Source organism: Panthera leo, chromosome C1, assembly GCF_018350215.1.
Source record: "Panthera leo isolate Ple1 chromosome C1, P.leo_Ple1_pat1.1, whole genome shotgun sequence".
Taxonomy (NCBI): Eukaryota; Metazoa; Chordata; class Mammalia; order Carnivora; family Felidae; genus Panthera; species Panthera leo.
The window spans coordinates 166475455-166500340 of record NC_056686.1 but is presented as its reverse complement, the minus strand read 5'-3'; the positions used below and the strand labels follow the sequence as shown (position 1 = coordinate 166500340).

The window sequence follows — 24886 nt, the reverse complement described above, 5'->3', positions numbered from 1 at the left end:
ACAATTACTAATGTTCTTCATTCAGGTCAGCTGACTGTTTATCTGAATGAAAGACATTTTGTAGGCATGCCAAGTGGAACATGACACCTTTCAACAATAGAATTCAGCATAAAATCAGTCCACAGCCAAATGCTAAACTTGTAGGAAGAGAAAAGGTTAAACAGTTCAGGTGATTGTATGAATTGTTTGTTTAGTCAATAAATGCAGTCATTTGGGACCTGATGGTCTACATGAATTATACAGCATTATAGAAGCTGCCATAATCAAGAAAAAGAATTGCATTATCAACACCACCAGACAGTGAGCATTTGAAGTATTGCCAAGTGTTTCCTTTTGCAAACTTATCTTCTGTATGAAGTGAGACAGAAAGAAGATTTTTCCTCAAGGCTTGTAAATAAATCTGCTGATGGGCCTTCTGTCATGGCTTAGTGTCGTAAGGTAATTAGGGGGTAGGGGATCAGCCTTCTTTTTAAGGAGCACTGGCTGTGACTTAGCGAATAAACAGTTGAAGTGAATGTTCACGTCTGGGTTTTTCAAAGACAAGTCAAACAGTTTAAAAAAAAGAAGAAGAAGAAGAAGGCATAAACAGGTGAGCATCATTTCTAGCGCAGTGGAGCAGTTCAGTGAGAGAAATCAGGCCTGCCCTGACCACTTTAATCCATCAGGAGTAACCACCCAAAACACCACATCGTGCCATTTCAAACAACTTGAACTCAAGCATGCCTGTTGTATCGTCTACTGAAACATGGGTGATACATTCCAAGCATAACTGAATTAAACTATACTTCTTAAAACACTTACTAGGTGTTTTTATTTTGATTAATGTGCATTTAGAAGACAGCATTTGTAGCCACTGCAGAAGTCCAGCCACTGTCAGGCAGGCACTGATCATGTGGGTAGGGTAGGCCTGAATGGTTCCTACTGCAGCTCATTTTTTTTTAACACAAATAATACATGGATACTTATTTCAAAGATTCAAATAAAACAGTAACATTCAAAGCAAAATGTGTAAGTCAGCATTCTCTGCCCTGTGTATATGTTTACTCCCTTTGCTAGAGGAAAGCACCCTCATAGGCATCCTTGTCTTCCCCTTCTAGAAGTGTGTTATGTACATACTTAATAGGAACCCAATCACAGTTGTCTTTCTACAACTGTGATGGAATGATCGGCACTATTCTCTAAGTTACTTTTTTCAACTATCAAAATGTCTTACGTATACTTCTGCATTCTTAACGGCTATAAAAAATGGAAAGAATGTCTTCATAATTTTAAGGTAAAAATACGGTTTCATAATGGTTTACTAATGTTGTGTAGGGCTGATAGACATACTAACTTGCCTTTTTGTTTGTTCCATATAGCAATTAACATTACGAAATCTTTGAGAAAACCCAAAGCATAATTCTATTTTTATAAAATTTGTTAATGTTTATTTATTTTTGAGAGGGACAGAGTGTGAGTGGGGGAGGGGCAGAGAGAGAGGAAGACACAGAATTCAAAGCAGGCTCCAGACTCCGAGCTGTCAGCACAGAGCCTGACGCGGGGCTCGAACCCACAAGCATTGAGATCATGACTTGAGCTGAAGTCAGACGCTTAACTGACAGAGCCACCCAGACACCCCAAGCGTAATTCTAATAGGAGCTCACTTTTTTTTTTCTTGAAAGAAAATAAACTAGTAATTTTCAAATGGAAATACTTTTGGTTATGATGAAGAATATAGCAAAGAACTACATGAAATAATCATTTTACTCTCTGTATTATATTACATCCAATGCATTTGGTGGGCAGTGAGTACTTCTGGTAGGATATTAAAAATTAAGTCACTGCAAGTGCGACCCTCTATCATCTGGTAAATAATTTATAGGATCATTGGACTACCTATGATTTTTCATTGAGTTACAGCTTCAATTACTCTACTCTTTTCCCTATAGACTATTCCATCCCAGTGTCTAACTCACCTCATAAATTTCCTAGGACAGTTTCATAAAAGTCATTGTCCACATTTTCCTAGGAAACATTTTTGTATCACTAATAGTAATTATACTAGATCATTGTATATTTGTGAGGTTTTCTATCCTTCAAAGAACTCAGGCCTTAGAACATTTTAGTAGACCATGATTATGATTCAGTTCCTATTGTCTAGAGGAGAGAGAGTTAGTAATGGAAGAACTGAGACTTGAATTAGAATCTCCTAACTTCAAAACTCATATTCCGGCTTGTCCGCGTCTTTGGATCTTTCGGTCCATGTTACCTCCCACATCATTCAGTGTGAACAAAGCTCAATCAGAAATCTTTTGTGCTCTTTTCTGGAAGCATGGTAGCCAATTTTCAGCGGAATCATTACATAGAAAGAGGAAAGAATTTTTTGAATGTGTAAAAAACAGAATATATATTAAAAAGTTGTAATTTCTTGTTAGCAAATTTTAAAAACCTATTCCATTCAGTAGTCCACTTGTTCTTTGAAAGGCAAGGTGAATGCTATTATAATCACTTTCTTTTTAACCAAAGATAGTATTAGTAACTATAAGAAATATATTTTAACTCGTAATTATTATCAGAAGAATATAAACACTGTACTCTCATACCATAGCTCAAAGTTTTAGAATTTTGAAGTTCTGCTGTCTTCTTTAAGCAGAATTTTAAAAATGCATATAAAGTAATGGTTTCCTCCTATTTTTGTAGGGGAGTATGATAATGTTGCATGAGAATTATAGCAAGAATGAAATGGGATTGTCATATTCCAAAATGGGATATTTGCCTGTTGTATATTAAATGGTACACAATGAAGAGACATGCTTCACAACATTCATTTAGTGGCTGTCTTACCATCTACCCCACGACTGACAAAATCTCTCTCAGTGTTTACATGTGAAGAATAAGCAAATAATTCAAGACACTGTCCAAACGGAGCTATGAAGAGACATGCTAGGAAAGGCAGAGTGTAGATCACTGATACTTTCGGATGGGCTGCATGTCAAGGATGCAGGTCTGGAGAACAATGATGTTAACTCTGCACTTCAGCAGTTTTACTTTACAGGGGGGCTGTTTTGAGTCACTTACAGGTAAAAGGCTCTGTAAACCACAACAGCAATGTTTAAAGATCTCAACCTTTATATCTAAAGCCTAATGGGCTTCTTTGCCTAGCTACCTATTAATGCTCACTTCCACCACTGCCCCACCTTCAACCATTTGTCGTTCAGGGCCGACTTAGATATCACCTCCCTCACAGGAAGTTTTCCGTGATCTGCGAGTCTGCATTAAGTGCTATCCTCTGTATTTCCAGGGTACCCCCGGATTACCTCCACTATAGCAGTTGTCACACTATAGTCTAATTAATTACCCAATTATCTATATTAACTAGAATGTCAGATCCTTGAGGACAGGGCCTATGGTATGTTCATTGCTGGATGCCTGGTATCTGGCTCGAGAGCTCAGTAAAACTTTTCTGAAGGGAAGGAAAAAAGGAGGGAGGAAAGGGGCCCAGTTTTTTGCTTCTCAATGCACATGCTCCCCTACCCAGCAAAGGAAATACCAACATTTCTGAGCCGTATCTACGCATGAGGTATTAAGCCTAAGTGTTCACTTTCATTTGTATTTCTCTGGGAACTGTCATCCTTTTTTTAACTTGAGGGCAATAATTAGTTACAAATTTTTCTGCAGCTCTAGTTCTGGCTTCCTCTGTGTGGATGGTATGGAAGCTTTGCAAGTATCTACTACATTTCTTGTCCTGGGTCCTACTCTTAAGAGCAGTTAGTTTAAAAAGAAAATTATTCATTACTGGGTTTTATTGAAAACATAATATATGCACTAACGAGTACTGGATTTGATGAAGAGGATAAACAAAATAAGTAAAACAAAAATTCCCTAGTGTGCAAGAAACTTCTAAGAAATAGAATAAAAAAGACTAGAAAAGGAAAGATAACAAAAACCAAGAAATATAGGCAAAGTAAAAATAGTTACTGAACTTTACAGTATTATAGAAGAGCCAGAAAGAATGATTTGTTTTGTATCCCAGTAGAGCTATTTTCATTATTTTATTTTTCACTTTGATTAAATTTGTCAAATGCCTCATGGTCGTCCTTTAGTTACTGTACATAATGTTTTGGTAGCTACCAAAATATATTCAATTATTTCTATTAGAATTGGAATTTCTCATTTCCTTTACTGTGGATCCAATTGTTATCTTCATTCAATCCAGATAATACCTGGTATTTAATATATGGTGTTTAACAAGCAGGTAATACACGATGTTTAATTCTCCATAAGAAGAGGCTGCTTCAGAATTGAAATAAATTGCATATTTAACAGGATGGATAGTATCAACTTATTATGATAAAGTAAGTCCATTAAGTAGCCAGGTCCACACACATACTGCCATGGACTGAGTGTTTGTGTCCTCCTCCCCAAATACTTATTTTGAAGCCCTAACACCTGCAGATGGTATTTAGAGATGGGGTTTTTGAGAGGTTAGGGTTAGATGATCATGAGGGTGAGGCCCTCATAATGGGATTAGTGCACTTATAAGAAGAGACCACAGAGAGCTTTCCCTCTCTCTACCATGTGAAGACATAGTGAGATAGCAGCCGTCTGCAGCCAGGAAGAGAGCTCTCACCAGGACCTGAAGACGCTGGTGCCCTGATCTCAGACTTCCAGTCTCCACAATTGTGATAAAATATATTTCTGTTGTTTAAGCCACCCACTCTATGGTATTTTGTTATGGTAGCACAAGCAGTCTACGACATATATGCAACTTATATATTGTATGTGATAATAGGTCAAGTTCCTTTTTAACAGCCACATACTGGATACATACACAGATGTATTTGTGTGACTCTCCATAGCTATAGATATAATCACAAGCCACCTCAAGACCACAGTCACCTATCAATTTCTCTGCTGATTGGCAGGTATTTTCCATGTCTACTATTTCAGATGTCTTTTTGAGTCCTGCCTTGTTTTTGCAACTGCTCTAGGAAAGCATGAGCACAATAGCATCACAGATGCTTTATTGCAAGAGGCTCAACAATCTTATTTTTGTGAAAAATAATCTGATTTTTCCTACATACCTTGAAATTATTTTTTCCTGACACATTAACAAATTTGTGGAACAGAATAAAGATGATTTCTAAGCATACAGTCCCAAATCACTGTATGCCTCTGAATCACCCATGCCAATCTGTGAAATGATCTATATATCTACTGTTTGTCATTCTAAACCCTTGAGATTCTAGGCCATCCACAGTTTGGTAATCTCAATGAATATTTAATTTTTTTTTTTCTTGGGATGTGTGGGTGGCTTAGTTGGTTAAGCATCAGACTTTGGCTCAGGTCATGATCTCACAGCTCGTGGGTTAGAGGCCCATGTTGGTATCTGCATGGACAGCTCAGAGCCTGGAACCTGATTCAAATTCTATGTCTCCCTCTTTCTCTTCCCCTTCCCTACTTGTGTTTTCTTTCTTTCAAAAATAAATGAACTTTAAAATTAAAAAAAAAAAGCTCTAAAATTTTTCTTTCTTGTACCAGAAATAATAATATATTTATCAAGGAGGTACAAAATAAAGAAATTGGGAATCAAAATCACATTTATTTTGCTATTAATTCATGCCATGTTTCTCATGATGTTTTACTGTAAGGAAACCTGAAGTAAGCCAAAACATTTAATTTTTAAATCTATCTTTAATACTTTTACTATCTAATGAAGTCTTGATTTAAACATTTGGATACATACTTTTTTATCTGATTTTTTTTCATTTAATTTAAACAAAATATTTTATCTCTGCTAATGTAACCAACTGTGAGGGTTTTTTTTGGTTTTTTTGTTTTTTGTTTTTTTTGGTTTTTTTTTTTTTGCCATTTAAGCCTTCTTTTTTACTCTAGTAATGCTTTGCTCTCATTAAAAAGTTATATATTCCCTATTTCCTGGGATGTTAGTATGTCCAGCTACTCGAAATGATACATTTGTCCAAATAAAAAATAGAATGAAATAGAGATAAAATAAATAAAATAAAATGGATAAGAAAATAAATAAAATAAAAAAGAGAATATGGTTGAATTTTTATTTTCATGATATGCTTAAAATATATTGAAGGATCCTATTCTTCTATATGTTCTAGTGAAATGTATATTAGAATATGCCAAGTTGAAATTTTCCATGGTTACTGAAATTTACTTAAAGAGGGGGGAGGGTGAAGGCCTGTTGCTGGACTTAGAAAAGTGAATAGCAACACCCTAGATCATTTGAAAAAAAAATGTTTATAGGAAATCTTTGAAATGTCGTATAAAACTAACAAAGATTTTGTACAAATATTTAGGCATAAATTCCTGCCTGGAAATTTTTACAACTCTATTCAATATGACAGAGAAAAATTATGTAAACATGACCTAGGAGGAAAAAAACGACATCGTGACCATCTATCTATACTATTGTCTCCCTCTTCAAACTACAAACATATCTTTTAAAAATTTAAGTCGGGGCGCCTGGGTGGCGCAGTCGGTTAAGCGTCCGACTTCAGCCAGGTCACGATCTCGCGGTCCGTGAGTTCGAGCCCCGCGTCAGGCTCTGGGCTGATGGCTCGGAGCCTGGAGCCTGTTTCCGATTCTGTGTCTCCCTCTCTCTCTGCCCCTCCCCCCTTCATGCTCTGTCTCTCTCTGTCCCAAAAATAAATAAAAAACGTTGAAAAAAAAAATTAAAAAAAAAAAAAATTTAAGTCATGTCCTTTGCCCTATTCAAAGGGTCAAGATTTACCTATTAAAGACTTTGTGTTCAAAGCTCCCTTTACTCACTGTTGAAACCTCTTTAGAATATGTAGATATTATTTATACGGTATGTATACATGTATGTTTATATAACGTATGGTCATATGTCTTCTCTCTCCCTAAATAAATTATTTGTCTGTGGCATCTAGGAAAAGGCATTCATTCACAACCACTCACTAAATGTCTATGCATGCCAGTCATTGTGCTAAGAAAGAATTACAGTGAATAAGACAGAAGCTGCTCACTGTCTGATAGACATTACTTCTTCCTCTTGTAAAATTCACCATAACATAATAGAGGATATTGTTGATAGTCAATAGTCAATTCAGTTGATTAAGCTGCCAAGAAACATTAGATTAAGACCTTGATGGGCTCTTATGCAGTAAGGGAACACAAGGTTTCAGAAGCCTGTGAAAAGAGGCATCTATAGTCCCACCACGCTATGTCCTCTCACATGTCCCTTTCATTATCCCAGTCTCAACCTCACATGGCTCTGGGACCTCATCTTCAGTGCTAGGGTTTCAAGGATTATGTGTACTTGGAGGGCACATCAGATTTTCTGGCAAGACAGGTCTTCAGTCTTGGCGCTGTCCCAGCACAGCATTTTTCAAGAGTAGAGTCAACTTGGAAAAAGTGTCTATGTCAGGCCATCTTCTTAAAATAATTTATCTTATTCTTAACAAATCTCCAGTTAATTAAAAGGAGAAGAAACCAACAACAACCTTGTTCTTAGCTTCTCTCAGTGACCAAGGCTTTAAGTGCCAATGATAAAGTAGGGGAGCTTAATAAATATAAAAAAGTAGCAAAATATTATTGTACCAAACATTCCCTTCAGCCCAAAATGTTATTTCCAAATTGGTTGCTCTATAAACATTCATTGATGGTGGTGTTTTCTGGAAAACTTTTATCAAAAATTTGGGAATCCATCCAATAGCCAACAGACTGGGCTTTTTCTTTTTCTTTTTCTTTTTCCTTCCCCCCCCCCCCCCCCTTCCATCTAGATTCTTGTATTCAGAATTAGGTCTTAAAACTCTTTGGGGGAAGGAAAAACATGTTTTGGAATATTCCAATCCCTTTACTTTTAGAACTGTCATTGAGGGTGCTAAAGATGAATTGGAGTGCTATTTAGCAATCTGTGAAGTTTCAACATCTTTGCGGAACCAAGTAGGAATCTTGGAAAAATATATTTTTCACAGATTTAGCTGTCAGTTTAGATGTTCTTACCTTCCATTTTATGTTCTGATGCTTGAAAAAAGATTGGGAAAAACTTAAATTATATGAACAACACTTTATTTTCATGGAATTCTAGTATCAGAGGGCTTTAACATATTTTCAAGACATTCTAGGTTAATTCTTCTAACACGCTCACATATAAAATAGGCTACGAGTGTCATTGTTGCCCCCTTTTTGCAAAATGGAAGATTGAAGAATATAATCCAGGCTTCACATTTCTTCCAGTAGATAGCTCTGCCACTGAAAAGGGAAAAAAGCTAAATATTAGACAAGCAAGAGCTGGTCTCCACCCTGACATATTTTGAATTTAAATGTGTATCTTTCTAACAAGTTATTCATGTGGGACATATTTAAGTACCCAAAAAATCCTTGTGGCTCCTAAAGTCAGATTTAAAAAACTCTCATTTGATGTGTATTCTATTTATTTTATTTTTTAAGATTTTATTTTTAATCTCTACACTCAACATGGGGCTTGAATCCACAACCCCAAGATCAAGAGTCACATGCTCCACCAACTGAGCCAGCCAGGCACCCCTGCAAGTGTATTCTACTTAGAAGATAGACTTGTCTTGTCAGTCTCATACTTTTTTCTTACTGTGAATAGTTTCTACAGCCAAGTAATGATGTGAGTGTTGTAGTAGGACACATATCTGATCTCTTTCACAGGTTTATGGTTTACAATAATTAGAGGTGTACATTAAGTCTCCATTAATTATAAATATGTGTCTGGGTCTAATTTATCTTTTTTTTTATGTAGACATCAAACATTCATAGTATGTAAATTGATTCATTTTCATAATAATATAATCAAACCCAAAAAAACCTTCGTTTCCCAAAAATGAGCTGAAGCTATTAGAGGCTAAAATGATTAGTAACACCACTATTACATAGTGTATACTTAATTGTCAATTTTGAAGTACTTACCTTCTAAAGAGGTGTTGGCATTCATTTAGTCAGTCACTCATTCATGTGTTATATCTCACCTCCTCCCCAAAGCCACCTGGAATGTTCTCTCTGATCTCAAAGAAGTAATTCTGTTTGCCTTGTTCCAAAGTAAATCTGTAGCTATTCTACCTGGTCTTGATGCTGCTTCATGCTACATGGGGAAGCAGGAGGCAGAGTGAAGGACAGTGAGCTACTTCTTTGCACAGGGAAAGAGCATTGGACTGGGAGCCAGAACACTCATTCATATCTGGACTCATTCTCTTTGATCTGGAGAAAGTCACTTAGCTCCACTTTTCCTCATTTTAAAACCAGAGGTGATAATACCTTCCTAATCTATATCATATCATGAAAATTTAAGTTTAGTATGTTTATGGAGAACTGAGGATATGACTGCATATTTAGAAAATTTCTGAAATTTAGTGTGACTCTGTGAAAAAATCATAACTATACAACCTATCACTATATTATTTTTTAAGATTTTATTTTAAAGTAATCTCTACACCCAATGTGGGGCTCAAACTCACAACCCTGAGATCAAGAGTCACATGCTGTAGGGACTAAGCCAGGCGGGCACCCCATTGTATCATCATATTATTTTTAACAATCTAAAATTCCATGAATATCAAATGAGATCATGTTTATGAAAGGACTCTTAAAATGGCAAAGCTCTATTCTTATAAATAATATTAATATTAATATTTCTATCCCTTTGATCTCATCTTCCTAGCCAATTACCTTAAACAAACCAAGTTATATTCATCACTGGGGCTGGCTTTGTGCATTAGAGCAATCCTATTTAAGGTAGATGCTAAGGATATATACATGGCTAAGACCTGGTTCTTGAGTTTAAAACATTTACACTCAGCTTAAAAGAGTTGTGCTTGGTACTAAGCAAGTACTCAATTTACATTAGCTGAATGAGATAGTACTAGGGCATACTTAAAGATCAGAATCACCTGACTGCCTAAAAACAATGAAGAGAGGCTATAGCCGAATTTGGAGCAGGGCTAGGGAGAAGGTGTGGAGTGGAGGTGGGGAATAACCTTACTGGTTTGGTTGCATTCCAGTTTGCCTGTTTACTTTCAATGATATTTAGACTTTAAAGGCTATGGATAACGGTATTTTGAACCTGAGAGCTGTGCACTTAGGACACATTGTCATTGACTCCTAAGATGTAATAATGTTTTCTATTACATTTTTAAAATATGCTTGATTTCCAAACATAGAACCTTTATTCTCACATTATTCATTAAACGACTAGTAGTTAATGTAACAGTTTAAAAAAGATTTTAAACCCAGTCATAGAAGCCAACATATTAAATTATCCTTCATCTATTGATAATGGAAATTTATTCTAAAAATTATTTGGACTTCTGACAATTAGAGATCTCCATTGACTCTGTGTCCCCCCTTTTTCCTGAATTTCAATTGCCAATCTATGAGAAGAACCCATTTAACCTGTGTTCTGAGCAGTGGCATCTAACTGTAAGTTTGATGCTTATTCAGAAAAGATTCTGTATTCTATCCCAAAATATTATATAGACATTAAGAGTATGCACATATGTATGAAAAACATTTTTTTCTCAGAATACAACTATCAGCCCAAATAAAAAGTTAAAAATTTTATAAGCCAAGATAACCATAGCTAATAGCTAATAGGAACAGCAGAGAAATAAATCAATCTTCACACTTGTATGAGGAGAAAAAAGGCTCGAAACAGATATATTTTCAATCCGTTCCTTCATAAAATAACGTTCTAGGAAAACAGCCTATAGCCCATAGCTCATCCCTCCTTGTGCAATCAGACACTCCATTGTCTTCAGAGGGAGACCTGCTGCCTCACAGGCCTGGCCCCTCTTATGGGTGAATAGCTTCTGAAGAAGCATTGTGACATCTGGATGTGGAGTTCTTTGAGGCTGCAGTTCTGGGGAGAACCATCATTTTGTTACAGAGCAAGAGTTCTATCTGAATTTCCTGGGAATCGGTCATCACAGGAAATTATCAGCAATTCATGGACTTTCCTTTTTGCGTTTGCTTCGGCCTCGAGGGTAATCACAAAAGATTATAGTCTCCATTTCAGCTTTCATATCACTGAAATATTCTTCTCTGCCGAGAGCATGATTGATTTCCAGAGGCCAGCTTTTAACCCCGAGCTTCAGGAGGCCGGTTGCACTGCAGTGGTTTGATAACTGCCAACAATTGTTCTTGTGATACTGTTCTGTTGTGAAGCAGAAATTTGATGATTCCTGGATAATTATACAAACCCTTTTAAATCAAGTGATATATCCACTTCTTGTGTTGTTAGGTATAGGTATTTGTTCCATTTGAGTAAAGATGTTAAAGGCTGGTGGAGACAAAAGGGTGAATAAAAATTTCAGGCGAGTGTTATGAAGGCTTTGATGTGCCAAGCATCCTGATTGGCTGATTTTCAGAATGGAAAACAAAATAATTTAAAAATAGTTCTGAGAATCTTCATAAGGAGTAGATAGATTATAAACCAATGGTTTATAAGTCAATGGTTTTGGCTCCATAATGTGAAAACTTTTCATGAATGTTACTGAGGGATTCTGTATTTCACAACAACTTGTTATGTGGTGCATGTAGGTTTTTATCCATGGCTTGACTAGGAAATGTTGATGCAATATCCACGGCCAAAATATAAGCAAACTAGACACATTTACGTGGTGATTTCATTTTCTGTATTCATTTTTCTCTTATATATGTTGCTTTATTCAGAATATATAGAGGCAGAAAAGGCTTTGTGTATATTTGAAACAAATCTGGTGGATAAGATAGCTTTGCCTAGAAGTGACTACATTTCCTTCCAAATTCAGAAGAAAAGGAAGACAGTTCAGTTCAGACTACTTTTAGTTTGAACTGTAGCTCCTTGCAATCACCTAAAAATGATTATAAATCAAATGGATAAATGTCAAATGTCAAGCTGTACCATTAACAGAGCATTATTCAATGAAGCAATTATCATCGCAGAGAACAGAGTAGGGCACAATATGGAAGCTCTTTATTTTACTTTACAAGTGTGGTATATTTTGTATAGTATAAATGCAGGGTTGGACCCCAAACCTTTTTTTGCTGAGAAGAGTTAATATGTATACACATCCATACAAAAAGGCAATAGCAAGGTGAATATATGACATAAAATATTTTTGATGTCACCTGTCCAGAAAACCACTCCGGGACCACTTTCCTAATAAAAGCCCTAAAATGTTAAGTGTTATAAGATAAGCTTGCAAGGAAGAGGACCAGTAGAATCCAGATCGATGTAATCATGGAAATCTTGGATGGGAATCAGGAAACAAGAACAGATAAAATATAGGATGCTCAGTTGAAGTAAAATTTCAGCTAAACAACAAATTATTTTTAGTATAAGAATATCCTATGCAATGTTTGGCACATACATATATTCTTATTAAAAATTATTTGTTGGGTTTTTTTAATGTTTTATTTATCTTTGAAAGGCAGGGAAGTGCAGGCAGAGAGCTGGACAGAGGATCTGACACAGGCTCTGTGCTGACAGCAGTGAGCTTGATGTGGGACTTGATCTCACAAATCGTGAGATGATGAGCTGAGCCAAAGTTGGACTCAACAGACTGAGCCACGCAGGCACCCCCAAAAAACAATTTGTTGTTTATCTGAAACTCAACTTTGAGCACCTTATAATTTTATTTGCAAATCTGGCAATTGTAGCAAGAGATCTGGGTTCTGGTCTTGGCTGAAGAGGTTCAAGCAACTCACTAAAATTCTCCAAATCTTTTCTTATTTTCACATGAGAAAGCTGGACTAAAGTCAGGCTGGTGGGTGTGGGGCCTGGCCTACCGGTTTTACCCAGCACGGTTTTCAGTGTTTATTGTATTGAATTTCCAGTTAGGATTCTGCTTTGGGAGGGGGGGTGTTCTGGGGCTCAAACTAAAACAAATTAAAAAACAATTTGAAAATGTAGATGATCTCTGACATTTTACCACTGTGTAAGGAGAGTATGGCAGGGAGAGTAAGAGCCCGAGATGCCAAGGATTGGAGCATTGCAGCTTGTTACCTTGCATGGAGCCTTGTCAGTCTTCAACTGTCAGGTTTCTTCCTGGCGCAAGGGTTAGAAACGTGTTGTCCTGCATTTGGGGAAAAAACATTCCATTTTCCACTTTGCTTTGCAGAATGAAGAATACATCCCAACACGCCTGGGTTTCTGATTTTGCACTTCTTCCTGCCAAGTGGGGTTTTCTTTTCATCTTCTACCTTTTTAATTTGTGTCACGGACCTGTTTTGCCTCAGCATTGGGATATATCTGATTAGTTACTGAACAGCTTTTCAAACTTAGCTTTGACAGAATGGTTTTGAGAGGATGTCAGTTAATGTATTTGGCTGCTTAGGAAGCATATTGATTTTTAAATCAAAAAAGCTCATCACTTCCCTAGTCTCTTAGAAAGCCTTTGTAACATTTTTTTAGCCTGTTTACCAGAACACGGGCAAACATATTCTTACTTACTTATACATGGAGACCTTCACTGCTAACTTTTAAAGCTACATTTGTAAGTATCAGCAAGTAGTCTTTAGTTACTTGTATGGCATTTTTTTTTCTCCTAAAGTATGAAGAATTTTGTTTTTTGAAAAGATATTTCTCAGATTTACTTTTGGCACTCAATTTTATGTTATAGCAGTTTAATCTGGAAGACAAAGTTTTGGAGGATATTTTCAAGTCACTATTTTAAAAACAAATGGAAAGGTCAAAAACAAAGTGCCTATCTTCTATCTCAGATATATTAGCCTATCCTTCCAAACTTCAGGATGGGATGTCTTTTTCCAATGTACTGTAGAATAATCGCTTCTCACGATCTGTTCTCAAATGAATCTCTATCTTTTTGAGTATTTTGCACATCTGTTGAAAACCTATTCTTCAGTCCATAATCCCAAAATATTCTATTTCTTTTTTTTTTATTTTTAAAATGTTTTAATTTATTTTTGACGGAGAGAGAAAGAGACAGAGACAGAGCATGAGTGGGGGAGGGGCAGAGAGAGACACAGAATCTGAAGCAGGCTCCAAGCACAGAGCCCAAAGCAGGGCTCGAACTCACAAACCACAAGATCATGACCTGAGCTGAAGTCAAAAGCTTAACTGACCGAGCCACCCAGGTGCCCCTCTATTTCCTTTTTTATTTTGCCCTGAGAAGAGACAACACTAAATGACACAGGAAACAACTGATCGATTTAGTTTAGATTCTCTTGGTGAATCCAGTTCCTGTTCCCATCACTCTGAATCATGTACTATAACTTTGTTAGTGTTGGGGGGGGGGGGGGCAGGCAGGTAACATAGTTTATTATCAACTTTGCATATCTTAGGCTTTTTTTTTAATTAATTTGTTTTGAGAGAGAGAGAGGAGGTTAGGGAGGGGCAGAGTGAGAGGGAGAGAGAGAATCCCAAGCAGGCTCAACACTCTCAGTGCAGATCCCAGTGTGGGGCTTGAACCCACAAAACGTGAGATCATGACCTGAGCCAAAATCAAGAGTTAGATGCTTGGGCGCCTGGGAGGCTCAGTTGGTTGAGCATCCGACTTCAGCTTGGGTCTTGATTTCACAGTTCATGAGTTTGAGCCCCACATTGCACTCACTGCTGTCAGCAAAGGAACCCCCTTTAGATCCTCTGTTTCCCTCTCTCACTGCCCCTCCCCAACTTAAGCTCACTGTCTCTCAAAAATAAATAAACTTAAAAAAAAAAGAGTTGGATGCTTTAACGAATGAGCCACCCAAGCGCCCCAAGCTGTTTTTGAAATATGAATATTTATTGAGTTGCTATTGAGAAATATAGATACTTTGAAGGTAGTAACTTTTTCACAGAAAAAAATATTAATAGCATTTATCATTTTCTTCTTTGCTATTAAAATTCATAGTAGAGCTAAATTCTTATTAATTTCCTAAAAGATTCCAGGTAGTTTTCATTTTTCTTAAAAATTTTCTAAATTTTCTTACATTCTGTCATAAGGGCATCTAACAATTTCGTAAGAATTTTTTTGTTATTTTATCTTTGACATTACTGATCTTTCATATCTGTATGCACCTACTGGCCAAAAAATATTTTAGTTACAGGAACATCAACTCTTAAAGATAATACAAAAAACTTTCAAGAACTTTCTTTACATCCTGATGGAAAAACACCTCTGCTAATGGTTTCACATCAAAACATTTGCTTATTTAAGAATGGAAACAAACAAAGAAAAGCGCTGGGTTTTCTTAGGAGATGTAATTCAGCTCATTACCTTAATGCTTTTTCCCTGCATTGAAAAGGAGCAGTTACTATTGAAGTTGAGGGTGGTCTGGGCATTACATTAACCAATTAGACATTTCCAAATGCATTGTTTAACCTGAATATGGGTAATGTGCAATAGAATGTTTTAGTTTACTTATCTATTGTTTGAATAGGAACATCAACACCCAAAACGTTGCATATGTGTGTCCATGCAATGAGGTCTGAGCGAACCTTCAGTTAAGTCTCATACCCATTGCAGACATAAATTGAAAGTCTTATTTGTTAAACTGAACTTTTTGAAATGCTCTTTGATGTGGCTTCTTAAATTACTCAGCGGCATAACTACAGCTTTGCTGCATCACCCTTAATCCCTGGCAGCGTGGAAAATCACCAGGCATGTGGAGCCGCCAGGAAAATGGAACATTTTACATTTGTACTGACCACATTGGTTTCATACAAGGATGTACTGTCAAAATTAGACGTGCGGCTTCCGTAGGGCACCCAGGTCTAAGCTTGCAGCATCTCCCACTAACAAAATAACTACTGTCTAAAAAAGAACTTAAAATGTATTCCTTCTACTCAGAATAATTTTAAAATTATCTGTCAAAGGTATTAAACTGGTTTTCCACTAAAGAGAGGGAAGTGGTGAAATCACCCATTCATTTGCTTTTAGTCTTTTTGTTTTTACCATTTAGTAACTCCTTAAAGTTCTAAGAGTGTTAAAATGAAAAATATTTTTTATTATTTTAGAGAGGGAGCACATGTGCACAAATGGGAGAAAGAGGCAGAGGGAGAGAGAGAGGGGGAGAGAGAGAGAGAGAGAGAGAGAGAGAGAGAGAGAGAGAGAGAGAAAATGAATCTTAAGCAGGCTCTACTCTCAGCATGGAGCTGAACTCAGGGCTCAACCCCATGACCCTGGTATCATGACCTGAACCAAAATCAAGAATTAGTTGCACAACCGACCAAGCCACCCTGGCTCCTCAAAAAAAACATTTTCTTGTAATATGTTCATAACTGTTAGATCGTGGACCAAATATGTACTTACCTAAAAAACACAAGAAGTAGCATACTCATTTTGCTATTCGCTAAGTACCAGGCCAACTGCACTGCACAGAAACCCACTAGGAAGGTTTGCAGGTGAGAGGCCTCTAGCACTTAGCGCTCATCTTTAGAGAGCTTCCAAAATGCAGATCACTGTAGTTGCCCTTTCCCTTGGGAAATGATGATGAGCGTAGTGGCTCTGACAACCAGCTGTTATCTTGGTACTTGGTAGTTAAAGGACATCCTCTGCAGAAATCTCACAGACCACTTTGAAAGCTGAAGAACATGCCCCTTACTTTTACCAGGTGTATGATTCTGAATTCTGTATCAACTTCCCTAAATCATGGAGTAATGTCATTATTTTTACATATTTGGTATGGATTTATATGTAAAAGTATCAACCATAGTTGTATCAAGACAACCAAAATGTTTTTAGGAATTATCTGTGGTATAATATTGTGGGGTTTTTTTTCCCATTCTCCTATCTGATTTTTTTTAAGGTACTTGAAACACTCTGATAATACCTTATTTATCACTTTAGATATATGGGTCTGTTCACCTACAACATTGTATTTTTGAAGCCTTGCCTTCATTGTTTGTCCAATTCCTAAAACAGTGCATGATAGCCAAGTAATCAACCTTTGTTAAATCAATGAATTTTCAAGAAAAGATAGTGTTTGTGCAAATTGCAAACCATGCATTTATAAAAGTATGATGTGTTAGAAAAGGAGCAAAAAGTCCCAAGGACTGTCTAGGTTGATATGAAACACTTAACCTCTAAAAATGTTGCCCCTTTTACTATCAGAGTGATCTTGAATTTTATTTAGGAAGAAATCTTGAAATTTATTAAGGCAGAAACACAAGTCTCTTAGCATTCTACATTTGTTTTTATTCATCCAAAAATAAAACTAAGTTGGAATTTCTCCAAAACGCTCCTGGAAAATGCAGTTTAATTTTTCTTTCCAAATAGATCTTCAAAATAGATCACAGGGTACTTTTGCTTACTCAGTCATCCTTACTGTCACTGAAATATACAATCTTGCTTGATGAATCCCAGAGCTTTTCAAAGAGGGTCTGACAATATGGAATTTCAATGAAAGATGTCAACCTTTCTAAATTAATTTAAACAAAAAAGGGGAGGTGGATGAAATTCTAATCTGTGCTCTACTCTGATTGGTTGCTTCAAATCTCTGGGCCGACTCCACTCATATTTTCTATACAGAATAATACTGGCCACCATTAGGGAGACCCTAGAAAGGGATCCTGGGATTCCATTTCATTTCTGCGCAGTCACGTACCTCAAAATACTTAGCAGTCTACAATATTTGATAAAGAAGTAGTAATAGCCATAGTAGAAATAGCTTTATTGAGACTAAGACTAAGATATAATGTGGCCTATAATTTTCTTAGGTGTGTGTTGTGTTACTTTAGACTTTATACCAGTTCTGAATGACTGCTTAACTTTCCAGTAGAGGAATGGTATCCCATTGTAGTGGGGACACAATGGATTTGGTTTGCAAGGCACAGCCAATATGTGGTTTCAGCAAAAAGCTGGGGATATGTGGGGGAAGCACCTTTCCAGACATACCACTCCTGGTTGAATCAACAGTCTGTGAAGAGAGTGGCACGCCATTTGTCTTCCTTTCAGTGACAATGACGGAATCCACGTGGACCCCTCTCAGGGTGCTCTGGGTAGGAGAAGCAGTGTCAGTATGGCAAGTCTCTGCACTTACACATTCCAGATGCAAAAATGCAGGTCTCATGGTAGCGTGCAATTCCAGTGTGATGTTCCATGTGGTTTACTTTTATTGAGCTTTCTGATTTGAAATCCCAAACAGTACAAAGCTGCGGTGGTTGCGCGAATGTTGCCAATGATATGCACTTGTTTCTGTTTCTTGATCTTTGAGAGAAGAAATGTGTCTTTGTGATGGTTGTGTCTGTTTTGTTTCTATTTAAGTTTTCAAGGATTTAAGAAAAGTAAAACAATAATAGTAAGGCATGTGGTCAGAGTATCCAAATATAAAAGGCAAAACCTTTTTTGAAGGAACTGCAGAGGAGTATTACTCTTCAGTGATGTAGCCATCACTTTTAAATGTGTCACTTCATTATATTTGACATTTTAATGAGCCCCTATTGTCACATTCTTTTCCATAAATCTGAATTTTAAAAAGGAAGGGATGAAAAACTGTCATTCTTTCTGTACTATTGTAATTTGATAATATTGCCCTTAAAAAAGTGATGCTTTGCCAAACTTCCAGAAAGTCCTACATCACAGGGTTTAGTAGTTGAGGTCCTCTGGGCAGTAAATCAAGGGCAGGTGTAAATGATGACCATCCCCTGCTGTGTGTAATCTCTGAGTGTTCCCTCTAAGTATTTTTTTCTGGGTGCAAGTCCAATGGTTACAATGGGGAAGGAGGACAGGACACCCCCCAATTTTTACATGTGGCTCTCCTGAAGTTACAGAAGAAGAAATGGGCTTATTCTAAGAGTGACAAAAATGGATCAGAAACAGGAAAACCCAGACTTCCCTCTTCAGGAAACTTACTTAAGCATCAAGAAGGCCTTCTGTGTAGCTGGAGTAGACAACCGCCTTCCAGACTGCAGAAGCGCTAGAAACACTCACCCTTCCTTCAAATCTCACACCCATCAGCAGCACCACCCACGCTGTCTGTCATCCCTGCTCCGTGTTCCATTAGCGGGGAGCAGCGTGGGAGAGACTCCTGCCTGAGTTTGAATCCTGGCTTCAGACCTTTGGACTCAGGGGTGACAAGCTATTAAATCTCTCAAAGCCTCAGATTCCTCATTTGTAAAGGAGAATGATAATCGTATCTGCCTTGTGCGATGGTGGAGACTGCACAAAATAATCCCTTTGGGTAATTCCTGGCGCGTGGTAAGAGCTCTATAAATCTAAGCTGCTCTTATTATGATGTTTATTGTTGTTATTCCACAGCTAAAAAAGGAAATGAAAGGAAAACACCCCTAGGAGGGTAACGCATTGACACCACTGTTAAAGGGAGGATCCTGGATGCTTAAAATGTGAGAAAATCAGAAAAGGGAGAAAAGAAACCCAAAGTAGGGGTGGAGCAAAGAAAATAGACTTTTATGTACCTTCTCATGCCTCACTATTTTGCTTAACAGTCACTTCTTTTTCCAGTCCCAGTTTATACTGTTGGGTTTTTGTTTTTGTTTTTTTCATGTTTTAATTTTTATGATTATAAATATGTCCTTATGTTGGACTCATCCTACCCTATCTAGTCTGGAACAATATCTGACATATTAGGCCTGCAGAAATGTTTGTTGGATGACTGATTTTTATTTTTATTTATTTTTTTATGTTTATTTTTATCTATTTCGAGAGAGAGATAAGGAACAATCAGGGGAGGGGCAGCGAGAGAGGGAGACAGAACCCCAAGCAGGCTCTGTGCTGTCAACATAGAACCCAGTGCTGGGCTCAAACTCACAAGCCATGAGATCATGACCTGAGCCAAAACCAAGAGTCGGTTGCTTAAGTGACGGAGCCACCCAGGTGCCCCTGGATGACTGATTTTTTTTATTTTAAAAGTCAGGGATGCCTGACTGACTCAGTCAGTGGAGCATCTGACTCTTGATCTCAGGGGCATCAGGTTGAGCCCCACGTTGGGTAGGTGGGTGTGGAGATTACTTTAAAAAATAAAATCTTTAAAATAAATAAAATAAATACATTTTAAAAGTAAAAAAAAAAACAGTTTATACTTCCATTTAATAGAAAAAACTAGTATTGCCTGTTCTATTGTACAATAAGTGCTTACCAAATGCCTTTCAGAACATTGGTTAAAATAGATGGCTAAGTTTCAGATGAAATTTTCCCATCTTTGAAAATAGTACAGATACCTGGCCACTTAATCACATTGAAGAAAACCTTGTGAAAAAATAAATAAAAAGAAAAAAGAAAAAAAAGAAAACCTTGTACAATCCTTGAGCAGTCTGTTTTGCTTTTTAATTGGGTGGTGCTCAGTTTATTCTAACACCCAGACCCACTTGATGGCTAGTGCAATCATTTTAAGACTCTTCCAAGAATATAAATCAAATTTCAGGCCTTGTGAAAATTGTTGAGATAGTAGGGAAGTTTGTATTTCTCTGTTCTTTGCCAAAAGTTCCCGCTAGCAAAATTACCTACGATCTAAATATCCTTGAGAACGAAGCCATTTGGTGATGTAGCCCCTCCATTCAATTCTCTCTCCACCCGTAGTGTTCCTCCTGCCTTTAGTGAGGTGCTGCTGTGTTTCTTTTCCCTGAGGCTAAGTTTTATTTGCAGCTGCATATTTTTATGTCATAGCCTACACTGTGAAGACGTATATTACTTTGTGCTATGCTCAATGAAAATAGTACTTTTTAAAAATTAATAGAGATTTATGGTTCCATAATCCTGGTAAATACATCAAAGATACCTGTTTGCTCTTATTCTGATTGAAAATATAAAAGATGGTGTGATAAGGCCAGCTTCATTAATTCATTTATAAGTACTGTAATATAATAGTTCATTTGTCCACACATAGCCTCCAATTATCTCCTCAATTCCTGGTAATAGCCACAACCCCATCTTTCATTTTTATTACCTACCAGTTAATTGCACTAATAGGTTTAGCTTTTCATTTCTACATGATTTTCATTAGGAAAAGTGGCAAGTGTTAACTCTTGCTGCTTTTTAGTTAGTAAGCATTTCAGGCTTTTTAATCAGAGATGAGCAAAGAAAATAAATTTTTAAAATTTCATGTAAATGTGCTTGCTAGCCTCAAAATTCCAGATGACTACTTCTAACTTTTACTTTTTTAGAAAAGAAGAGGCTTATTTGGGACCAATAAATTCTGCCAGGTAAGGAACATTGGAAGCTAGAGCTGTGTGGAATTTTTTTTCCTTAAAAAAAAAAACAAAACCTTCTTTAGCATAGTGTACAAAGAATCACAATTTTCTCAATCCATATACAGCTTTCTTGTGCAATATAAATGAACATAAAACTTAATATGAATATTTAACAAACTATTTGTTCATTTTAAAGTAATATAAATATTTTAATAGAGATGTTTGAAAACACTTGTTTATTTTGAATAATCAAATGTCTATGAGAAAGCCAATTAATGTTTGAAAGAAAATTCATACTCTCATTTAATTGTAATATCTCCAATAATTTTCCTGAGTATTTTACATATGAGATCATTATGATACGTATATATACTTTTGACTATACTAAACTGACCACTTGCATCTATCACATTTTAGGATTTATGAGAATGTTTTATTCACCCTGATGTTTTATTCATCCTGAAAACTGGGAATTGAATAAAAGAATTACCACTAATTTAGTTATCCATATCTCATTATAGTTACAGAGAACTGACATGCATTCGTGGAAGAAAAAAAATATAAGTTAGTATAAATTAACATCGTAGTTATTATTTTCATCTAACTTGTAGAGTGTTACAGAAATGCCAAGAAAAGAATTCAGGATTTTATCACTTAATACTTTTAAGAACAGAGAGGGAAAGATCGGAAAACCTTCTCTCTGTTATTCCATGTCTGAATCCCACTGAAATGACTCCGGTACTTGTAGCTCTTGTGTCTGGTGGCAGATACTCAAAATCAGCAAGATAGTGTCTGTTTCAAGGTATCAGCTGAGTTGGCAAGTGAACAATCTTTTTTAGACAATTTAAAGTTTTTTTTCAACTGAATTGTGCTCCCCGAAATGACATTTGAATAAGAAATGTAGAGGGGTGCCTGGGTAGCTCAGTCAGTTAAGTGGTCAACCCTTGATTTCGGTTCAGGTCATGATCTCACAGTTCGAGAGATGGAGCCCCACGTTGAGCTCAGCACGGGACCTGCTTGGGATTCTCTCTCCCTCTCTCCCTGCCCCTCCCCTGCTCACACACTCTCTCTCATAATGAATAAAAATTTAAAAAAAACAACAAACAAACATAGAATTCTGTGATAAACAGCAGAGGAAGACAAAAGAGATTTAGACGGGGGAGGAGGGAAGGGGAGAAAGAGGGAGGAAGGAGAAAGGGGACAAGGGGAGAAGGGGGGAGGGGGGAAAGGGAGTGAAGGGAAGGGGGGAAAGGGTGGGGAGTGAATCTTTTCCCAAAATCTCTGTAAAAAAATATAGAGAATCAAATGGAAAATAGAGAAAATCTGTTCCAAGTGAGAAACATAGGGGATAAAATTTTTACATGATTAGTGGTAAGTTGTGCAAAGGATAAAAGGCAGCAAGAGTTAAGGACAGGTGGCAAGTAATGGGATAAAAGGGCTGTGTGTTCATTTAGTTGATTTTATGAAGATGAGTAGGATTATGTGTATAAAGTAGAGAAGTCAATTCTGGTAAGCATTTCTTGAAGGAACCTCCTTAGTTTATTCTTCAGAGAACAGATGGCTGGGAACCTGCCTGCCTTTGTATCTGGGGTGCTCATCCACAATTCACCTTTTAGGATAGATTGCTCCCAGCCTTGGGAACACTAGGGGATATTTTCAGGCTGATGTGTTGCCAATGTGAGATTTAAGTAGAATAAAGTTGTACTAGGAGCTATTTGAAAAGTTATATTGCCAGCTAACAATTTCAAAATTTTAAAAGGAATGTTTATATTCAAGGGTCATGTTGGAGCTATCAGCAGGTATCTTGGTTTACTAAAAACTTGGGGCTAGGTTATTGTAGATGTGTCTTTTGTCTTTGTTTCTATATGGTGGTATGGGAGCCACAGGAATATATGCATTTATTTTAGATAATGAAAGTTTTCATTTTTAATGTTAGTTTTCTTTTTTTAATGTAAGAAAGAATACATTAAAGCTATGATTTCATGAATATTATGGCTATGTTGTCAAAAAGTCAATTTTATTTTGATTTAAAGAAAAAATAAGTAAATAATAATAGCATAATATATGAATATGGCAAGAATAATGAAAGCAGCATACAGAAAACTGGTGTTTGGGAAAAATTCATATAGTTTTATCCCATGTAGTTCACACAGAGCCAGTATTTTTCAGACCCTAAGAAGAGATAACATCAATAAATTGCTCTTATTTTTAATCTTTGCAAAACAATGTACTATTTTTCATCCTGCCATTATAGTTAGGCTATTTTATTTTTAAGCCTGTTCAAACTGATTTGCCATCTCTAGTAACAATCAGAAAATATAGTTTCAGGGCGCCTGGGTGGCTCAGTCGGTTGAGCATCCGACTTCAACTCAGGTCATGATCTCATGGTTCATGAGTTCAAGCCCTGCGTTGGGCTCTGTGCTGTCAGTGCAGAGCCCACTTTGGATTTTCTGCCCCCCCCCCGCCCCTCCCCCATTCATGCTCTCTCTCTTTCTCAAAAATGAATAAACATTTATTTTTTAAAAAGTATAGTTTCAGGGCACCTGGGTGGCTCAGTCGGTTGAACGTCCGACTTCGGCTCAGGTCACGATCTCGCGGTCCGTGAGTTCGAGCCCCGCGTGGAGCTCTGGGCTGATGGCTCAGAGCCTGGAGCCTGCTTCCGATTCTGTGTCTCCCTCTCTCTCTGCCCCTCCCCCATTCATGCTGTGTCTCTCTCTGTCTCAAAAATAAATAAACGTTAAAAAAAAATAGTTTCATGTTTTACAAGGGGATGAATGAGGCTTAAGTGTATGCATTTGTGAATAACCTAAAAAATGAACTACAGTTCTATTTTCTGAACTTTTGAGATTTTCTTTACCTGTGGAAGATTTTTTTTTCTCATTAAGTACACTTAATACATCAGTTATGACCTTGAACGAAAGAAATCTCCAGATTTTCCAGTAATGATATTTTACATTTAGTAGTTAATTGTAATACTCTTAACAATTTTTCTTTTTTATGTTTTAAATTATCACACATAAAATTGACTTTTTAGGGGTGCATGTAGTTCTATAAATTTTAACACATGTAAATTCGTGTAACCACGACTACAGTCAGGATATAGAATAGTTCTGTCACTCTAGAACATTCCCCTCTTCAAATTTTTGTTCTGTATAGTGGGAATACATTGTCCTGTCATGCCCCTTAAACTCTTAGCAAAAAATAGGCTACTTTACTATTCAGTAATTCTGTAATCCACCCTCTTTTCTAATGTACTTAAGTTCTTCTAATTGCTAATTTTGTACTTTGTTGATTTATATTCCTGATCAGGGATGGTATTCATTTCTCTTCTCTACCAAATATCATCAACTAATCCAATCCTAAACTCAAACCTCAGGAGATTTCCTACCTGATGGTGTCAGTGGATCTGTCCTTATTCGCATTACATCGGTTTATAAGTAATGCTTTGTTCATCATCCGCATTGTTTTTTGAACTGCCAGTTGTCTGATGTTAATGCTGGAGATTATCTGGAGTACACAAGAGAATCACCGCTCTGTCTCTCTTTTTATAGGCTCTACAAATAGTGTTCTTACCTTTTCACGGTATTTTCATGGCTTTATGCCATACTTTGTCTATTGTTGAGTACTTTCATCACCATGAGTTTCTTTGAATATGTATGGAACAAGCAAACCAAAGGAAGGAAAGTCACAGGTTATAAGTCAAAACTTTACTTGATCAGTAATTAAACAAAGGTTGCATGTTAATCTGCTTTGGGTATTTGAGTGTACAATTGTGACATGCATTTCAAGTAGGATGATGTCAATCTATAGCACATAAACCAT

The 24886-nt window shown here is 36.7% G+C and overlaps 1 protein-coding gene and 1 long non-coding RNA gene across 11 annotated transcripts in view; one reads left to right on the top strand and one right to left on the bottom strand.

Annotated features, from left to right (window-relative positions):
- ZNF385B (zinc finger protein 385B) overlaps positions 1–24886 on the top strand; it is a 448508-nt gene that overhangs the window by 362563 nt on the left and 61059 nt on the right. For 9 of the 10 annotated variants that reach the window (XM_042949282.1, XM_042949279.1, XM_042949280.1 and 6 more), the window contains one exon: positions 21038–21076. The exons of the other annotated variant lie outside the window; for it this stretch is intronic. In XM_042949282.1, the coding sequence (XP_042805216.1) occupies positions 21038–21076 (39 nt within the window). The remainder of the gene's footprint in view (positions 1–21037; positions 21077–24886) is intronic. 10 annotated transcript variants of the gene reach the window in all.
- LOC122226315 lies at positions 10616–24797 on the bottom strand. Its single transcript, XR_006205584.1, has 4 exons — positions 24638–24797; positions 24453–24571; positions 12983–13052; positions 10616–11275 (listed from the first exon to the last, which is right to left on the bottom strand). It is a non-coding gene; the product is annotated as an uncharacterized LOC122226315 (long non-coding RNA).